This window comes from Falco punctatus (assembly GCF_963210335.1).
Source record: "Falco punctatus genome assembly, chromosome: 4".
Lineage (NCBI taxonomy): Eukaryota > Metazoa > Chordata > Aves > Falconiformes > Falconidae > Falco > Falco punctatus.
In genome coordinates, this window is record NC_137583.1 from 47721170 (window position 1) to 47739402 (window position 18233).

General features: G+C 49.8%; 1 protein-coding gene across 4 annotated transcripts in view; it reads right to left on the reverse strand.

The window, feature by feature from the left end:
* Positions 1-1013: 1013 nt before the first annotated feature.
* The window catches only part of REXO1 (RNA exonuclease 1 homolog), a 40992-nt gene continuing 23772 nt past the window's right edge, over positions 1014-18233 (reverse strand). For all 4 annotated transcript variants that reach the window (XM_080383057.1, XM_080383059.1, XM_080383058.1 and 1 more), the window contains 10 exons: positions 16856-16979; positions 15670-15783; positions 14358-14495; positions 12360-12473; positions 11661-11734; positions 8143-8253; positions 7654-7769; positions 7339-7477; positions 4674-4794; positions 1014-3910 (listed from right to left, as the gene is read on the reverse strand). In XM_080383057.1, the coding sequence (XP_080239183.1) occupies positions 3822-3910; positions 4674-4794; positions 7339-7477; positions 7654-7769; positions 8143-8253; positions 11661-11734; positions 12360-12473; positions 14358-14495; positions 15670-15783; positions 16856-16979 (1140 nt within the window). In that variant the 3' untranslated portion in view covers positions 1014-3821. The remainder of the gene's footprint in view (positions 3911-4673; positions 4795-7338; positions 7478-7653; positions 7770-8142; positions 8254-11660; positions 11735-12359; positions 12474-14357; positions 14496-15669; positions 15784-16855; positions 16980-18233) is intronic.

An 18233-nucleotide genomic window follows, 5' to 3' on the forward strand; every position in this document is an offset into this window, starting at 1 on the left:
GCCTCCGCACAAACCCTGTTAGCATCTGCAAACGCAGGGCTGCGTGTGACGAGCTGCCTGGTCTCAGCTGCAGAACCACAGGGCTTCCCTGCCGGCTGGTGGCACCTGGGGGTGTCAGTCCCTTTCTGGCACCCCTGCATGGCAGCAGGTGACCTGCGAAACGGGGACATCGAGGGAGGAGAGGGACCAACCACCCGCAGAGGGATGGCTCCCCAGGAGCTCAGCACACCCAGAGGTGGCTAAGAACACAGGTCAGCTGTGACTTTTACAGCATCCTAAGGAACTGCTGCCATTGCCAAGCCATCACCGGCACGTTAAATAAAACACATTGCCAGTGAGGTCATCTAATAGCCTATTATTTTTTTATTTGAACTTTTTACCTTCACCTCTTCCTCCGTGCTGAATCAGCTCCTTCGCTTGGCACTTTAATTCCTGCCCCATTTGAGAGATTGATACGGGCTCTCATGGGGAGCCTGCTCGGGTGGCCGGAGGACGCCGCCGCTCCTGGGCTCTTGCCCCAGCTCTGGGATGGAAGCAAGAGGAGCCGGGAGCTGCCTCGGTGCTGCGGGCACCGCAGGGTTCAGCCCCTGGCACTGCAGGTGCTGCGGGCACCGCCTGGTCTCGCAGTCCTGCGAGGCTGGGCACGGCTGGGGATGGTTTCCCCCCTGTCCCTCCGCTCCTGGCGCAGGCTGATGTGCCATGGAGAAGCGCGGACCACCGAGCTGCAAAGCTGGTGACAAGTGCTGGGTGACAAGTGCTGGGTGACAAGTGCTGGGTGACAAGTGCTGGGTGACAAGTGCTGGGTGACAAGTGCTGGGTGACAAGTGCTGGGTGACGGCTGGGCTATGCTGCAGAGCCAGTCTGTGAGGACACGGAGGGAAGAGCAGTGGCTGCAAGCTGAAGTGATGCTCCAGGGAAGCCTGCCCAGGCCCTCCCCGCCTCGGGGATGGCTCCAGCCCCCATCCTCCCCAATCCGGCCACAGGCAGAGCAGACCCAGACTCCAGAGCGTGCATCTAGTCAACACCCTTTTATTAAAAACAATTACAAAAAGTTACAGGTTACAATAGTTATGTACAACCCAAAAACCTCTTACCAACCACAAGCCTCTGGTTTTACAGTGTTATGGTGCCCAGGGGTGGAGGCGAGGGCAGCCCGTGGGTCCGGCTCCCGCTCCGCCCCACACCAGCCGCACGGGTGGGAGCTGTCAGCCTTCCCACCAACATCCCACAAGCCAGGCAACACCCCCCACCCAAAAAAACTTGTTTTCAGGGGTCCCAGCTGAACCGTGGGGAAACGAGCGAGGTCCCCTGCCCTGGCAGGACACATGCCTGGAGGAACACACCTTGCAGCGACATTCCACCTCCCCCGAGGCCAGGCACTGGGATCAAGTCAAGCAACCAGCACCCCAAGCAGGACACCAGCACCCCAAGCAGGACACCAGCACCCCAGGTCCACGTTAGAAATGTACTGGCTTTTCTGGGCGAGGCGGTGGTTGCAGGAGAGCCAGGGAGCTGGCACTGCCTGTCAAGCAACAGGGGAACCTCAAGGCAAGGGCTGGCTTTGAAATCTAACGTGGCTGCACAGTAGATTGGCAAGCTGTTCCAGGGACGCTGTCACTGCAGCCGGGGGTGAAGATAAATGGTGGGGGGAAAAACAAGGGAAAGAGGCAGAAGCAGAAACAAACCTTCCCTCCCTGGTTAGGAAGCACTGAACTTTCCTCTCCGTCTCTCCCAGGGCCTGGGCAGGAACAGCGTCGTTCCCTGCAGGCGATGGGGGGAGAGGGGGACAGCACAAGGTGTCCCGAGGCTGCTGCACGCGGAAGCCCCATGGCAGGGAAGGAGACGGCAGCGCTTGGCAGAGGAGAGCTGGCTGCGGCGTGCCCTACAGAGCGCTGGCAGGGAGCTGCGCAGCCTGAATTTGGGGTAAGCACCAGGCTGGGAGCCCACGGCACTGCCTGCCAGAGGGAACACGGGAGGGCTCAGCAGGAACAGGAGCCCTCACAGTCCCCATGACTCCCAGTGGCTTCAGGAGGGCCTGGCAGAGGTCAGGCACTGGAGCCACATCCTCACCCCTGAGGGCAGCAGCGGGGCAGGGAGCCCCCCAGGGCTCGCACACGCACCAGCACCCTCCAGCCCCCGCAGAGGGGCCCGAGCCAGACATCCTGCACATGGCACACAGCCCAGCCTCCGCGCTGGGCACCAGGTGGGACAGGTCAGCAGGATGTGCTGGGGCCACACGGCACAGCCCCAGGCTCTGAGCCCAGCGCTGCCAGCAGGGGTACAAAGCAGCAAGCCGGACCCAGGTCCAAGAAGAACCAAAACCCAGCAGCTGCCCAGCCCCGCTGCCACCAGAGCAACACAGCCAACTCGCACCAGGGATGCGGGGGCCAGCACCACACCAGCCACCACGGGGAAGCAATGCCAGTCCTGCCGGGGAGGGGCGAGGTGATCGCTGTTCGTAGCGGGCTGAGCCGCTGCCTGCACCTCAGCTAAAAGCCCTCGTCTATCAGGGACCACTTGGATCTGCTCTGTTGTTTCCCCCAACAGCAACAGAGCCTGGGCGAAGAGAGACCACCAGAGCCACCCAGGCTGCCTGTGCTCCTGCCCCCGTCGCCGTGAGTGTGAGAAACACTCTCAAGTTGCTTTTGTCCAGGGGGGCAGACAGACAATAACAGGGTCTTTTGCTCTTCTTAAAGAAGAATTTGTACCTATTGCTTTTGCTTTTGCCTGCATCAAGTCCCTGGTATCAGGAACAGACTGGTGGCAAGTCCTGCAGGCTGCAGGGGCCACCCTTAACTGAAATCTCACCTGCACCTTGGTCCCCCCCAAAACCTTGATCCCTACATAAAAGCTTGCTGGAGACACGCTGGAAGCTCAGGGAAGGACAGTTTGTCCAAACCCACAAAGACACGATGCCTGCTCCTCCCACTGTCCTCCCCAGCACGGCTCCTCTCCTGGAAGGCTGCAGGCTGCTGCTTGGCTCTGGGAGCCCAGTTTGTCCCGGCCCCACCACTACACACATGGCTCCCTGAGGTCTAGGCAAGGGCTGACACTTGTGGTTTCCCCCCTTTGCAGCGACTGCAGAACCAGGATGCCAGCCCTCACTGAACAGATCCCCTGGATCACAGCAGGCAGTAACTCCCTTGACCCCATCACATTCCTCTCCGACCTGCTGCTCCCACCATGTGCTCTCAGAGACAGCCTCCCTCTCCTGCAGCTCTGGCTTTCTCCTCCACAGTGGGACTGCACTAGCATCTCCTTCCAGATGGCTTGATCCTTGGCGCTTGCCATTCACACACCAGCTACGCAATCCACTCACTTTACAGCTTCCTGCCAAACCTTCTTCCACCTCCCCCATCTCCAAACACTGCGGGAATCTACCAGCTCTGGAGTACAGAGGCAATTTAAGTTACATTTGGGGAAAAAAACCACAAGTATCTACCTTTAACTGAACCAGAAAGATCCTTCTGCACATATCCAACCTACCTCTAAAAGCTTCTCCTAGGAACCAAGAAGTTCTCTCTGTTTGGGCTACTCAAAACCACCTTGCCATGCCTACAAGGCAATTGTTTACCACAGAGTATCCCTCAGGTGGAGCAAAGAGGATCTGAGAGCCACTATCTGGACACAGGGACCTGCAAGCAGTGAGCTGGTGCCATTCAGCTACGCCAGCAGCAGTTCTAAAGTCCCATAGATACCTGCGAGTGCACGGGGAGTCTGGGGTAGCATGCTGCTGCGTACAGGTGGACAGTGTTACTCTGAGCATTTATTGCACTGCTTCAAAGAGGTGGAGGAGGAACAGGAGAGAGAGAAAGCGCAAGTCATCGTTTCACTTTAGCATCTTCTTTGATCTTCCAGACCATCAGCTCCATGCAAGCTCTGGCGTCCTCGCTGGAGTCGTGCCCTTCCACTGGGGACAGAAAGACAAGGGTGGCAGTTAGCACCTGGGCCCAGGCAGCCCCGCCACGGCGTGGGGGCTGTGGGCTCACAGCACAAAGCACAGGGGAAGGCTTCTGAGACGAGGTCCTGCCTGACACTGCTGGCCCAGCTGCTCACCGCCCTCTGCCACAGCAGCCACAGGTGTGGCTGTGATCACCATGGACCACAACGATGGATGTAAAGTAGAAGTTCCACTAAACACAATTTTTTTTGCTGGACTTCAGCCTGACGCCATTCCCTTGTTTAAAGTAAGGGCTGAAGTCCTGCCAGCCCATAGGCCCTCAGGCTATGGAGTAGCCGGTCAGAGAGGCCTCAGTTTCCCCAGCAGTATGTTCACAATGTGCACAAAGAAGATGGAAAGGAACATGCCGTGCTTCAAACAATAAGGTCAATCGCAGTTTGCCAGAAAGAGAAGGGAGGGCACAACATGGCCTTGAGAGAGCTACCTCTGGCCTTCCCACACCACTTCTCTGGTCCCCACTCAGCACAGAGAGGGAAGAAGCTGCTGGTCCTCAGAACAGGGCTCAAACTGAAACTGTCTGTGGCAGAGACTTCACATGTTGGCCCATTCACAGTTACTGCCAGACATTATGCAGGAAAAAAAAAAAAAAAAAAAAAAGATGAGGAGCAAGAGGATGGGGCTGAGGGAAAGCAGAGGAAGGCAGGTGCAAGGAGCCCACACCCAGGTGGGCCAGGACAGGAGACCCTCACTCTCAGCTCCTCCTTGGTCTCACCATTGTCTTGGATGATGCGCTTGAGGTAGTCTGCCATCAGCGTCCGGAGAGCCCGTTTGTAAGGCAAACCCAGCCGGTGGGGAAAGACGATTGCAGTATCCACCACTGTGCCATGAATAAGCTGGAGGGAGGGAGCAGGGAAGAAACATGCTTATTTTCCCTCTCCCACGGGAACGGACACTCCTTAGGATTAACCATGCTAAAGCAATCTTCCGGTCAGCCTCTCAGGCTTTATGTAATAATGTCACCAAGCTCCAACCCAACCAGTCTTGCAAGAGGCTCTGGCTGAATCAAAGATGACTCCTCTTTGAAAGGTACACACACAGGCTTCCCAGTGCTCTGCCAGCCAACACACCTGCCCTCAAAGCCCTGCCTAACTGCACATTCAAAGCAGCAGGAATTCGGGGCTGATTCAGTTCGTGTAACCCAAATGACAGGACAGGTCAATCCTTAACACCCTGGGCCCGGAGAAGGTGTCATACCTCAGAGTGTCTTTCACAACAAAAATCTAAGCCAAAGAACCAGTTACAAAGCTTGTAACAGCCTTTCAACTGCTTCAAGATGCAGACGGCTGTGGGAAGGATGTGCAAGTCAAAACTGTACATAACCCACCGTCCATCCCACCACTTCTACAGAAAAGGCCTAACTTCAAGATGCAAACCAGCTGGAAAACCTCCCATCTGTCAGCAATGAGTCAACAGGAAGTTTTTAACCAGCACCAGTTTAGCAAGGATGAAATGGGACAAGGAGAGCTCGTACTCCTGGGCATAAGGAACACGGTGAAGGGGAGGGAGGCCCTGCCTTGTCCCAGGTCTGGGTCAAAGTGCCTGGGCACACAGGAAAGAGAAGAGGTTTGCTGTCCTCTAGTATGAAGTGTCACGGTGGAGGAACTGAGGATGCTGAACAGGTCAACGCGCTACTTGCCCTGCAGCAAGGGGCCCTGTGGAGGACCAAAAGAGCACATCTGACAGAGCCCATAAACATGGTATTTAAAAAAAAGCCATCTTATCCTAGTTTCTTACTCTCAGGCTAAGACAAGATTAATCCTCTGCGGTCAAGAATATGTTGTTCAGTGAGAGCTAAAGGAACATGGGTGAAGGCAGTCCCACATCTTGAGTACAGGAGTAAAATGCAAGGTCTGAGATACACCTGTACACCCGACCAAAAGACGGCTCTGCAAGTCTCGACACTGGAGGACTCAGACAGGACCCTGATAATCCAGCCTCCTCCTCTGCCTCGGCTCTTCCCAGGCAGCAGCTAATGTTGCGTGACAATCCGTAACTTCGTCATTAATAGTTTCATAGCCCAGCTCTGTAAATGCCTGAGAACAGCTGCAGTTTAACAGAAACAACCTGCTACGCTCTTCGGAGTATAAAACTGCCAACATTATGGATAATCTCTCCTAGACTGCAGTCAAGTTTGGCACCCACCCAGGCACAATGATAATTACTTATGTAGATCAGGAAGACTGAGGAAACAGGATAATACAGCTTTAAATAAAAATTGAAATGCTATCACCATTTGGAGCTTGCCATGGCCATTAGCGAGATGTCAACTTTACTGCCACAGCCTTCAGACATTACGACTTGACATGCCACTGCCTGTCACGCTCTGCTATATTGCTCTCGGGTTCATTCTCTTGGCAGTGTCTGCAACGCTAAGAGAAAATCATGCCTCTAAGAGGCCAACACAGTCATCTTGTGCTGATAAAACTGTAAATAATTTTTTTATGATGATGATGAACTCTCTGAGAGGATGGAATAAAGGGTGCTATGGAGAGGTAAAGCACTTTGCAGGCAGTAAAACCTCCTGCTTCCAAACCGTGGCTGCAAGTTGGCAGCCACAGCTTCTTCAAAGAAGCTGCAGGACAAAGAATGGACGGAGGAAGTTCTGCCTTGTGAGTACACACTAAAGACTCAGCCCCTGCCTGCCACATGCTTCTTGGTGACCCTGGACAAGCCTCTGGGGATCTATGTTCAGAGTGCAAGGGGAGAGGACAGACCTCCCTCGTGGGACAGCAGAGATGTGCAGGCTAGGCCGACAAGGGCCCGGCAGGAAACAAAGACAAATAAAAGGTCAAAATAGCTTGATCAAAGTAACACCACAAATCACAGCAAACCAGGCAGAGAAAACACACATTTTAACATTAGAAGAGAAACCATGAGAACTATCTCCAGTGGCAGAGACAACAAAGAGGCTTGTCCCGTTTCTAAAATTGTTACTGTGGACACCCAGAGGGCACAGGGGACTCCAGAGCCTCCCCTGTGCCCCGACCCTGGCTGAGCACACCTTCAAGCCACTCAAAGGATGCTGACACCAACAGAGGATTCTTGACTATATGGCAGAGGTGAAAGGCAAATAAAGCCAGATCGGTCCCTCCAACAAGCCCTGTTCTGTTCACCCTCCCTAGTCACCTCCAACGAGGTCTGTCACCCTGGGCAGCACCAGTCACTACAAGCTAGGGTGACACCACGATTGACACACGTAACACACTTGCTTGCTTTTCTACCACAGGCAGCTTCCCACTGGCTCAGAGACAAGACAGATGTACTGTGTCCTCCTGGTTCTTGGAAATAAACGGTTCCGAAATTCAAAGGAGATCTATAACGCACCCCAGGGTGGGAAAGAACCAGAGGGAGGTGTAAACGCAAGACCAGCAAGTTACCTTTAGTGCAAATAAGTCGCTTTCCAAGCTGTGCCCTATCAATATGGTATCTGCACTGAACATGTTCAGTAGGACGGCTTGGACATCCCGCAGGGTGATGCTAGTGTTCTCCAGGTCCTCTTCTGTCACACCTGAGAATCTGCGAAGCAAGTGCAGAAAGGAGGGCTTCCTTCAGTACAGGAACACCTCAAGGCCCAAAGTATCTCAACCGTTAGGAAGTGGTGGTCAGTGGAGATTCAACAACTGCTCCCAGACGTTCCCCCAAAGTTCCTGATTCTGAGCACAGCCCTCCGACCCGAGAAAGACTGTCCTTACCTGGTGTTATAGTCCACCACCTTGGTGTCTGGTTTGACGAAGGTGTCATATACCACTTTCAGGTCAGAGTTGATCACAGTTACCCTTGTCAGCTCCAGTCCTTGCTTGGTGTAGCACTGTGAGCAACAGAGCAGACATGAAGACAAGTGCAGGCCAACCACAGCATCAACAGAGCCATTCAAAGTGCTGCAGCTCTCAAAATGTAGCACATCAGTGTAGCAAGGCCAGCCAGCAAACACTGCAGAAGATGGGCCAGCTAGCTACAGCTTTCAAGGGTGCACACAGTCCCCAAATGAAACACACATTGCTAAAACTAATTAATAAAAGCTAATTTAAATGTACAGGACCAATATGATTTAGAGTCCACAGCAGAAAGGAAAAAAGATGGTAAGGACACAGAGCTTTCCTTCAGCCATTTGGATCACACCCTCAGACTTCCCCAAAAAGCTTTACATTGTTTGTGCATTGCCCCCATCGTTAGAGACCCACCATTTCACAGTCTAACGCGTAGATTCCAGGGTAGCCTTCAGTTGTAGGCAACTTCTCAAAAGTCTTCACAAAGCCATCAAGGCTCTCCTTTCGCCCATCGTGGACGTGTTGCTTTAAGGGAGTGGGATGGGGAAAGGAAAAAAAAAAAAAGACAATTGTTGATGGCAGGAACAAGAATTCAAAAAGTTCACTTCAACAGAACCTCTCACTTAAAGATATTTTTTTTTTAACCATTTCTAAAGGTTAATGAGGAGTAAGTTTTGCTTTCCATTTGGTCTGAGTTTACTGCAACAGCAAACATGGCCATGGGCAACCCTGATTCCAAAGCCAGATCAGGGCTACCGGCATCATACTGACAGCTCACATAGGAACAAGACATCACACATCTAGGGGCAAGTAGCTTTCAACCTTCAGTTCAGAATAGAATGACTCAGAAAGGGTCACACTGAGGTCTTACACTGATCTAATTCCAGCTGTGGTTCCTGGTTTAGCTTGTGGCCAAGACATGCTCAGGTGTGGGATTCTAATCCTAGCCATTCTTGCTTGAGCATTAGGCATCAGGTGAATCACAGCCCATAGACAGCACAAGAAACTGGTGTAACGAAGTACCAGAAAGCATCAATGTGTGCGTACAAATAAAACCCACTGTATTCCAAAACCAAACCGTTCACAAAAAGGAGCTACTGCCTACCAGCACTAGAGGCAATAAATACAGAGTATTTCTCAACCACTCTTCATTATCCCCAGCTAAAGCTCTAGGGTCAACATGATCCAGTACAGAAGAGCTCCCCAAGCTAGCAGGAAAACGCAGGCAGTGATTTCACAAGTGGCTTAAGTCAACACAAGACTAAGCCACTGTTGCAACAGGCACTCCTACCCTCGTCTTCTCCGCAGCCACAGATCCTACTTAACTGGTCAGCCTGAAAGCCTTCTTTGCATGGGGTTTTAAACCGGATGATTGCATTGATCCAGTTAACCTGCACCAGGGGGAAGCAGGAACATACAACTGAGCACAAGGCAGAGGCTGCAACTGCCCTTTTGCCCACTAACACTGTTTTAGGTCAAATTAAATGCTGCACCACACCCAGAGGTGACGCTCTCTTCTCCCTCACTCCCCAGTGGGACTTTTTGAGTTGTTTAAGTCTTGTCTATCCCTAAATCTCAATGTATTTCTGCACAATCACAGCAGCCTGTGTACAGCTTCCTCCATCATGATTCTCACAGACCTCACCCTGCAAGGAATCAAACTGTACTTGTTCATCTCAGGATAGAAAGGCTGGAGAACTGAGGCATTTGTAAAGCTGAAACCTGTAGGCAGAGGGATAACCAAAGCAAGGATTTGCATATTTTCCTGCACAGATTGTTACTGCATGTGCAGCCAGAACACAGAGAGCTGCATCATTTGAAGTTAAAAAGGCAGCTGGGACAACACTGAATCCAACCTCTCCCTGTATCCAAAGCCAGCAGTGCTCAAAAGCTGCAGGGTTTGTTGCTTCCCAGTAGCAAGAGGCCACACTTATCCATTCTGCATCTGTGCCCGTGAATCTGACTGTTTTGCTGAAGAAACGGGTAGAGAAGATTACCAAGCCAACAGATAGCAAATGATTCTCTCCCTTGCAGCTTGATCCCTTCCCTCCCTCAGTAATACAGTAACTGGGCAGTGAAGGAAAGAAAAAGCCCCACGTGTTTTTCTACATTATCTGATGTTCTGCAACTGTCCAGCTCTTTCTTGCTGAGAGGAGGGCAGAAAAGTTGCTTCTCTTTTTCAGACCAGAGAAAGCAGCAGACTCCGTTATCACAAAGAACAGCAGCTCCAGACTCCTTCGCTCCGAGCACAGCTCCATCCTGCCATCTCCTGCCACACCGTCTAAGTGCAGCACAACCCAGACAGGCACATCTCAAACGTGTTGGGAAGGAAAAGACACAGACATGCTTTTCTAACCTGCTACAGATCTAGCTACTTAGAACAGTTACTTATTACAAATATTTGCTGCTTTCAATGCCCTCCTGTTCCAAGCTCCCCAGTAGCCCAAGCATCCCAGTATCTCACTGCATACTCTTGTCCTGAGCAGGCTTGTGGACTCCAACCTTAAATCTACCAAAGGATGCTGTGAAACTTCCTCATTTGGATGAGAAAACCAAGAAAGCCAGAACACAGTGATGTGTAGCCGCACAACAACTAGGAGGCAGATGCGAAAGGATGCCTGAGCCCTGGAGCACTGGCGACATGCTTCATTGAGTAAGAGGCTATTAGGGAGATTGTATGTTTCTTAAAAGGCCATGAAGTTTTATGGTCTACAACAGTCACACAAAAACATGTAGAGAAGTCATGTTTTCATAGCCCCATCAATTTCTCCCAACTTCCCTGCTGAACGTTTTTGGGAATGCTGATTAAAAAGAGATCCTAATTTCACATGGGAAAGAAACAGGAGAAGTAGCAGCCTGCCTGATCCCATCCACGCTTCAGACTGTGCAGGGTGCCTGTACAGACAATTCTTCCTATTTTAACGAGCCTTGAATTCTGCCCCAGAATTTACTTCCCAGCTCTAGTTTTGGCCAGAACAGGAAGGGCAGGCACCTCTCCAGAACAGACAGCCAGCCTTGCTGGCCCTGTATTGCTTGAGGTCTTTCAAACAGTCTGGGAGCCCTTCCCACTGGGCCTGATCTTTTTAGATCCCCTCTCACTTGGTTCTGCACCATGCTCCTCTCCCTTGTGTGGCAGCTGCCAAATATAAAAATGCCACTGAAACAAGTGACAAGAAGCATCCTCAAAGACCTGAGGGAGAGGCAAAAGGTGGATTGCTCCCTTCAGAGTCAGTGGTTTGAGGCCTAGTGATGCCAGGCTGGGAAGCCAGATCTCCTGTTACCTAAAGGGGGGGGGGGTGTGTGTGGCGGAAATAAGCACCTGTGCAAAGGTATCCCGAACAGTGTGCAGCTCTATCAAAGGGCCAAAATTTCATTTTGGAGCAGGTTTTTCACTCTGCTTTCTAATGCTGGGATCCCTTCCCCTGTTCCCTCCTCAAGACAAGTAGTTACAATGAGTTTCAACAGGCTCTTTGTGGGGGGTTCCTCCTCTTAATACAACAAAGCGAATGCAGCAAACAGAAAACTATGAAAAGACCGGCTCTCCAGTGGGCATCTGGGAAAGGAAAACATGGGAAAAAGGTTTTGGCACACTGTTGTCAAGGCCCCGAGACTGCTCCTTAAAAGGAAATCCCTTATTTCTCACTTCTTCTGTGTTTCCCTAAAGAAGTCTGTATATGAGCTCTTGCTGGGCAGCTGAATCCACTGGCATTTGCTCAGAACAAATGAAACCACCTCACTCCAGAAAGCGGAGTCTCTTCCTTCCTGCCAAACATGGCATTTTCCTACCTTTGCATAGCAAAAGATATTTAAGAAGTACTTGTTTCCCCCCCTTAAGGGAAGCCACCATTCTTCTTAAGGCTTAAGCACCGCTTACACAGCCTGTAAGAAGAGGACAAATGCCACCAAGAATAAGGTGTTGCCCCATAACTTACTTTAGCAACCTGGCAGCCTGGTGAACCCACAGCTCCTGAGCAGCAGCTGTAATGTGTCTCCCATCCACCTGGCACTGAAAAAGCAAGAGATAAAAGTCAAAGAGTCCTGTTAAAAAGAGATCTAAATTTTAGCTCTCACATGCAGAGATACTGTGGGTGACCACAGCAACAATAATGTGTTAAACAAAGGGGGGAAACAATTGTGTGGATTCATGCACAGCAATCTAAAGAGTTTAAGTCTCTCATACCCAGCCGGACAAACTCCGGAAGCCACCTGGCTGCTCTTACAGAAAACCACAGCAGAGCTCAGACTAGGTTAGTGTCTTGCTGCGAATGAGTTCAAACCAAGACCCCTGAACTCTCCTGGGCAGTGACAGATGTCTAGTGCTCCCAAAGTCAGCCTCCAAACAAGACTGTTTTTTTTTCAAAAAGCACAGGAATGTTTGGTTTTTCATTTACTTCTTTTTAACTGAAAGATGAACAACCTCTGCTCCAGCCCCAGTGCCGCTCTTTGCAAGGGTATTTCAGCAGCAGCAGGGCCACCCAGTGACAAAACTAGGAATTGTCACAGCCTGTGAGCACGACAAGCCCCAAGAGCCACAAAATAAATGTTCCACAGCCACTCAAACTCGAAGTAGACTCCGCGTTCGGAGTCAGAGCACAGCTCGCATGAAGCCAGCCCTCTGTGAAGAGATATACCTCTCTGCTTGCGCAGCCTGCCCCAGTGATGGACACACTCCTCTTTGCGAATGCAGCTTCCAGAGGCTGAGACCATGTACTCAGTGCCACAGCGACAACAAATCCTGCAGGAAGCTTTAAAACAAGACAGAAGCAAGAGTCACGTCACTAGAAATCCTTCACCTGTTTAACTTGGCCAAAGCGCAAGTAAATCAGAATCACTCAAGCCCCAAACGCTGGTGAAACTTCTCCTGTTTAAAAAGGATTCCAGATGTTGTTTCAAATGCCCGTAAAAACACAGCAATCCCTCTGAAAATGCAGTCCTGTAGCATTTGCCCCACAAACGCTTCTCAGAAGCAAACATAAGACTCCCTAGTGTTTTTGACACGGTTCACATCAACATTCACTGCACTGTTTCTCCATCCACAGAAAATTACACTGTACCCTAACACAGTTATTTTAAGAAACAGGATAAATAAGTCATTCTTTGGACATCAGAGATAATGAAACCTGGTTTCCAGGGGATCTGTGCCTTGTCACTTCCAAATGACATTCTAGTTCTTCCTGGGCACAGCTTTTCTGTAAGGATTCTCCAGCACTGCCTGGCCCACCGAGGGGGCAGTTACGGACTTCCCCCTCCTGTCATCTGTGCTTGTACTGCCCACAGCTCAGAGAAGGGAGATGCAAAAAGCCACAGTAAAGGAGCTGACTGTCGTGCTTCTGATCTTCATGCAATCCCCTGAGTTCTAGTGCGACCATTTAAGCTGCTAGCCCATTCCCAGCTCTGCACAACCTCAGTCTAGACCATTTTTGTCCACTGATCCATGGTCACAGCATTAACAAACCAGCCATACATCTTTGAATTGAACAAATTCAAAGATCCTGCAACACCTGCAGGAAACTACCGAAACAGAACCGGGAACATGATCTCAGAACAGTATAAAGGAGCTGGCCGGTTAACTGGAGGAAGGGACCCTAACAAACACAGTATTTGACAGCGTTAATGCAAGACAGCTTTCATACAGGTTGCTTCAGCAGCTACAGGACAAATGTAGACACAAGGTGTTAACATGGATGAGCACTTAACACACTTTAGCAAGGTCTCTCCAAAGACATGCTCAGAGGAGCATGGCCAGGCACCTCAAAATATACCCTAAGTATGTGGTTTAGCCCTGCTGCACCACAGCTGCTCTCATCAGAGTTTCAGAAGCACAAATCCTGATACCAGAGTTCAGAAAATTCAGACAGAGGAGGACCCCCATCCTGTCCTGGGGAAACCTGAGGGATCGTTTTGCCCAGCTGCCAGAAGGGCATTTGGGAACTACTTGGCCCAGCACTGTCAAGAGACCAAGCAGAAAACTGAAATCCAAACCAGCAAGTCACAATCCACTGCAAAACCAGCCTGCCCCACTGTTGTTCCACATCCCACTGTAACAGCAGTTCATATGCAGAAGACAAAAATAAAAATCCTTCCCCTGGAGGAGGGAAGCGTCACCAGATGCCGAACAGGAGTGTCTCTCCAACCCATTTTCCTTGCAGGTTGCCTGCTGCTGTTGCAAATTAGTGCAACAAACCTGGAGTGAAAACCTGCACTGAGCAAGCAAGTACAAAACGTGCCCTCACAGGTGGTGGCCGAAGGCAGCTTGTCCAGGGAGGCAACCTGACCAATCCATGTTCTTTGGCAGCAATTAAGAAACCTCACTCAGCCTCACAACCCCTCCACATGCCACAAACTATAAACCTTGTGCCAAAAATAGCATTCTTATGACACGCAACCTGAAGAAACTCATTCTCTAGAAACAAAGCAGATTTCTGCAGCCCCACTCCTCTCCTCCACGACCAGCCGGCCTGCAGAGACAGAGGTCACAGCCAAGGAGACCCATCATAATGGGAGCAAATGGCTCCACACTGGGACCAAGAACATCTTTAAGCAAAAAGACCAGTTGGAAGCAGGACAGGAGTCTCCCGTTGTAACGTATCTAGCAAACCTTGCAGAACGGAAGAGCCAGCAGAGCTTACAGTCAATCGTTTTCTTCTCCTCTGCAGTGAAGAGGACAGCTCGGCCGGGCTTCTCTGGGTGAGGCATTGGGTAACCGTTTTCCTTTAGCTGCTCCTCAGTCATGAGATACTCCTTTAGTCGCCGGTACAAGGCAGCTCCTGCACACAAAGACAATGCTGATGCCAGATCACTTAAGGAGGGGCTGTTTCTCTTTCTGTGTTTTGCTTTATCAAGCCTCCTGGCAGGGACTCCCACTATTGTGAACTTGCTTCCACTGCCTTTGTTCAGGATTGACAAGGAGACAGGTGTTGGGGAAGTATTTTTTAAAATCTTGGTGCATGAGCTGATTTTGAACCTTTTCAACAACCAGCATTAAAACTGGAAAACACAGCCGAAACATAAATTCTCCAAAGGGCCATCTTCACACCTTTTTGTTACCCAAGGTGAGACTTTTCTCATTTTAAGGTTTTAAATGCTTCAACTGATAATTTGTAACACACCCAAGGAATAACCCTTAAAGGCCACCCACAGCTAGCTAAAAAATTCATTACCAGCTTTCTTCCCGATGTTTATTTCTGGCTGCTCGTTTCATTTCACAGAATAATTGTAACTTCTTGCACTCTGCTCAATATCTATTCTTTCGCTGTTATGTTAAACCCTTCCAATATTGCTGTGTACCCTTTGATGTTGCTTAGCTGAGCTATACAGGCCCTTTTAAGCTTTTGCCATGTCAATTTTTTCTGCTCTGTGGCCTCTCTGTCTCTTCTCTGATCTCCTCAACAATTTGCCTACATCTCTTGGCAACCAAAATACCCATAACTGATTTGAGCCAACATGAATAATGCTTGTGGCACAACCCTTTGGCTACGATACGACCTTACTATGACATTCGGAAACGTGAAATTGAGCCCTGCAGAGCAGATGGAGATATTTTAAGTTTGCCTTTTAATCTGACAGGCACATTGTAAAGTACCGCTTCAGGGCAAGAAAGTTAATGTAAAATCCAGACAGAAATAAAAGCCCAAAAGTCAGTAATACCCAAAACACAAGAGGCAGCTCTGAACAGTTACTAATGCTACATCAGAGCCACATGGACTACATCAGTGAACTTGCAGCCCAAAGCAGGGAGGCAAGAAAGGCACTGATCGGAGCAGTGCACCTTCAACAAGCAACACCACAGCATTGTACTGCAGTTGGGTAATAACTCATAACACTGCCCCGCAGATAAATCACAGCACTTCAAGCATCAGCCAGATCTTGCTCTCCCCAGTCACAGCGTTACAGCTCCAGCTATAATTTACCGGTTACAGCCTCATCAGAGCAGGGTCTTACCTGTTAAATCCTCTGCTCTCAAGCTCCCTGACCGGTTCAGAGTAAAGCTTGTCTTAGCAGCAAGCTTCCCTCCCAGCACAGCTTCATGGGACACCACTTTCTTGTTACTTGTCTCTGCAGCGAGAAGAGGGAAGCAGCAAAACAGGACAGAGATCAGGTAATCAGCTGAGTGACTTCAGTCCTAGAGTCTGGGGCACTACGCATCAGCAAAAGGAGGACTCTCGATTTCTTGGTCTGCTCCAGAAACTGGCATGTGTAAGGTGGTGGCCTAGCATTTTCATTCCAGCAATATGGGGAGCTTTCTGTTTGCAATGTCAGCCTACAACAGCTTTTTTTAAGGGCAGCAAGGACATTTTTACAGTTCCCCTGGGAACTCCTGTAGCTCTACCTGCTTATTCTGCACAGCAAGCCCTCCTACTGACCAAAAGCAAGAGAGGACTAAGCACAGAAGCAACTCGACCCAGTCATGTGCTGCACGGTGGCATCACCCACCCACAGTGAGCAGCTTTGTTGTTAGGTCCCTACAGATCAGACTCTCACGCTGAATCTTTCAACTTCTTTTAGAAAGGAGCTTCAGAGCTCAAGAATATGCTCAGCGCATCAGATAATGGCAGATAGGTGCTTTTTACTAATCATTAACTGGCAGCCCTCTCCTAAAGGCCAGCCTCCCAAGTGCAGCCACTGACTAATGGCCATGAAGGTAATGAAGACAGAGGGGAGAAAAGGGAAGAGACCAGGAAAAAAAAAATTCACAAGAACAGCACAAATTGATTGTTTAATGTACCCTCTCGAGAGCCAATAATGAAATGTCTTAACCCTCTTCGTTTCTCTCTTGAAGCTTAATGTGTGTAACAGATTTCTGTGGTGATGGACGAGTCTATCACTTTGAAGGCATCATGTGAAAGTTACTCCATTAGCGGGGCTTTTCATTTTAAAGAACTTGTGCTAAAAAAAAAAAATCCATGTGGCATTATCTCCATTTAGGTTCAGACAGCCAACAAAGCATTGCAGGACTTGCCTCTTGAAGGCCCATTAAAGCTTGCCAGGCTATAAAAAGCTAACTGGAGTTGTTTGCCTTTCAGCATAATGCTTCTGAGAAATGGGTCTGTCTTTTCAACAAGTTTCTCTCCATGGCTTCTAATCCAAGCGGGGCTCCGATTATGAAAACCACAAACGTGGTACGTACTGTTCGTACTGGACGGGGAATTGGACACTAGGCTTCGGAGCTTCTTTAAGGTGTTCACTGCCACATTCAGGTAGATGTTGCGACTGGTGCTACGTTCATAAGCCACCTTCTCTTCTGACAGAGCCTGCAAACAATGCAATACATTACTATATACTCTCTTCCCACTACTGCTTTTGGAAAAAAAAACATCTGGCTCTTAAAATACAGAATCCAAGTATGATAGCAAAAAAAATTGCCTGTCAAGGAATTAAGGAATTAAGTTCAAATAAGAACATGGCACAAATATGTACTGGTTCTGGGGCCTGCTTCAGTGAGTAAGAGGAAAAAAAAGTAATTGTATTTTAAACAAAGTGCTGGAAGAAGCATGTTTATGTGAAACCTTCCCTGACAGGTTAACAAAGCAGTTCTGGAACTGCCTGGGATAGGCTGTTTTCCCCACTTTGGTGACAAGCAATGAAAGGTATTAACTGGCAAGAAAAGGAAGTTTGGCAAATGGTCACTCCTTGGATACAACAGGAACATTCCCCCTAGGGAGCTGTGAAGGTGAAATCCCACAAAGTAAATCCTCGTGGCATCTGCTTTGGTTACAAAACACACAATGTCCCATATTTACCCAGCTACCATTAATGGCCAAAGTTTTCTAATACAACACGTTACTTTCTTAACTCTGCTTTTGGAAATCCTACTAGACTATTCCCTACTGCTAAAAGCCTTCATAAACAGCAAGTTTTGCCAATTACATCTATCTACGAATTAAGAGCAGCCCTGAGGAGGACGACTTGGGGGTGATGGTGGATAAAAAGCTCAACACGGCCTGGCAATGTGCGCTTGCAGCCCAGAAAGTCAACCGTTTCCTGGGCTACATCAAAAGCAGCGTGGCCAGCAGGTCAAGGGAGGGGATTCTCCCCCTCTATTCTGCTCTCATGAGACCCCACCTGCAGTACTGTGTTCAGCAGTGAGGACCCCGACGTAAGAAGGACGTGGACCTGTTGGAACGAGTCCAGAGGAGGTCACGAAGATGGTCAGAGGGCTGGAGCACCTCTCCCATGGAGACAGGCTGAGAGAGTTGGGGTTGTTCAGCCTGGAGAAGAGAAGGCTCCAGGGAGACCTTAGAGCAGTTTCCAGTACCTAAAGGGGCTGACAAGAAAGCTGGGGAGGGGCTTTTTGCAAGGGTACATAGTGACAGGACAAGGGGGAATGGCTGTAAGCTGGAAGAAGATAGGTTTAGATTAGATATTAGGGAGATATTTGTCACTGTGATGGGGGCGAGGCGCTGGCAGAGGCTACCCAGAGCAGCTGTGGGTGCTCCATCCCTGGCAGTGTTCAAGGGCAGGTTGGACGGGGCTCAGAGCAACCTGGTCTAGTGGGAGGTGCCCCT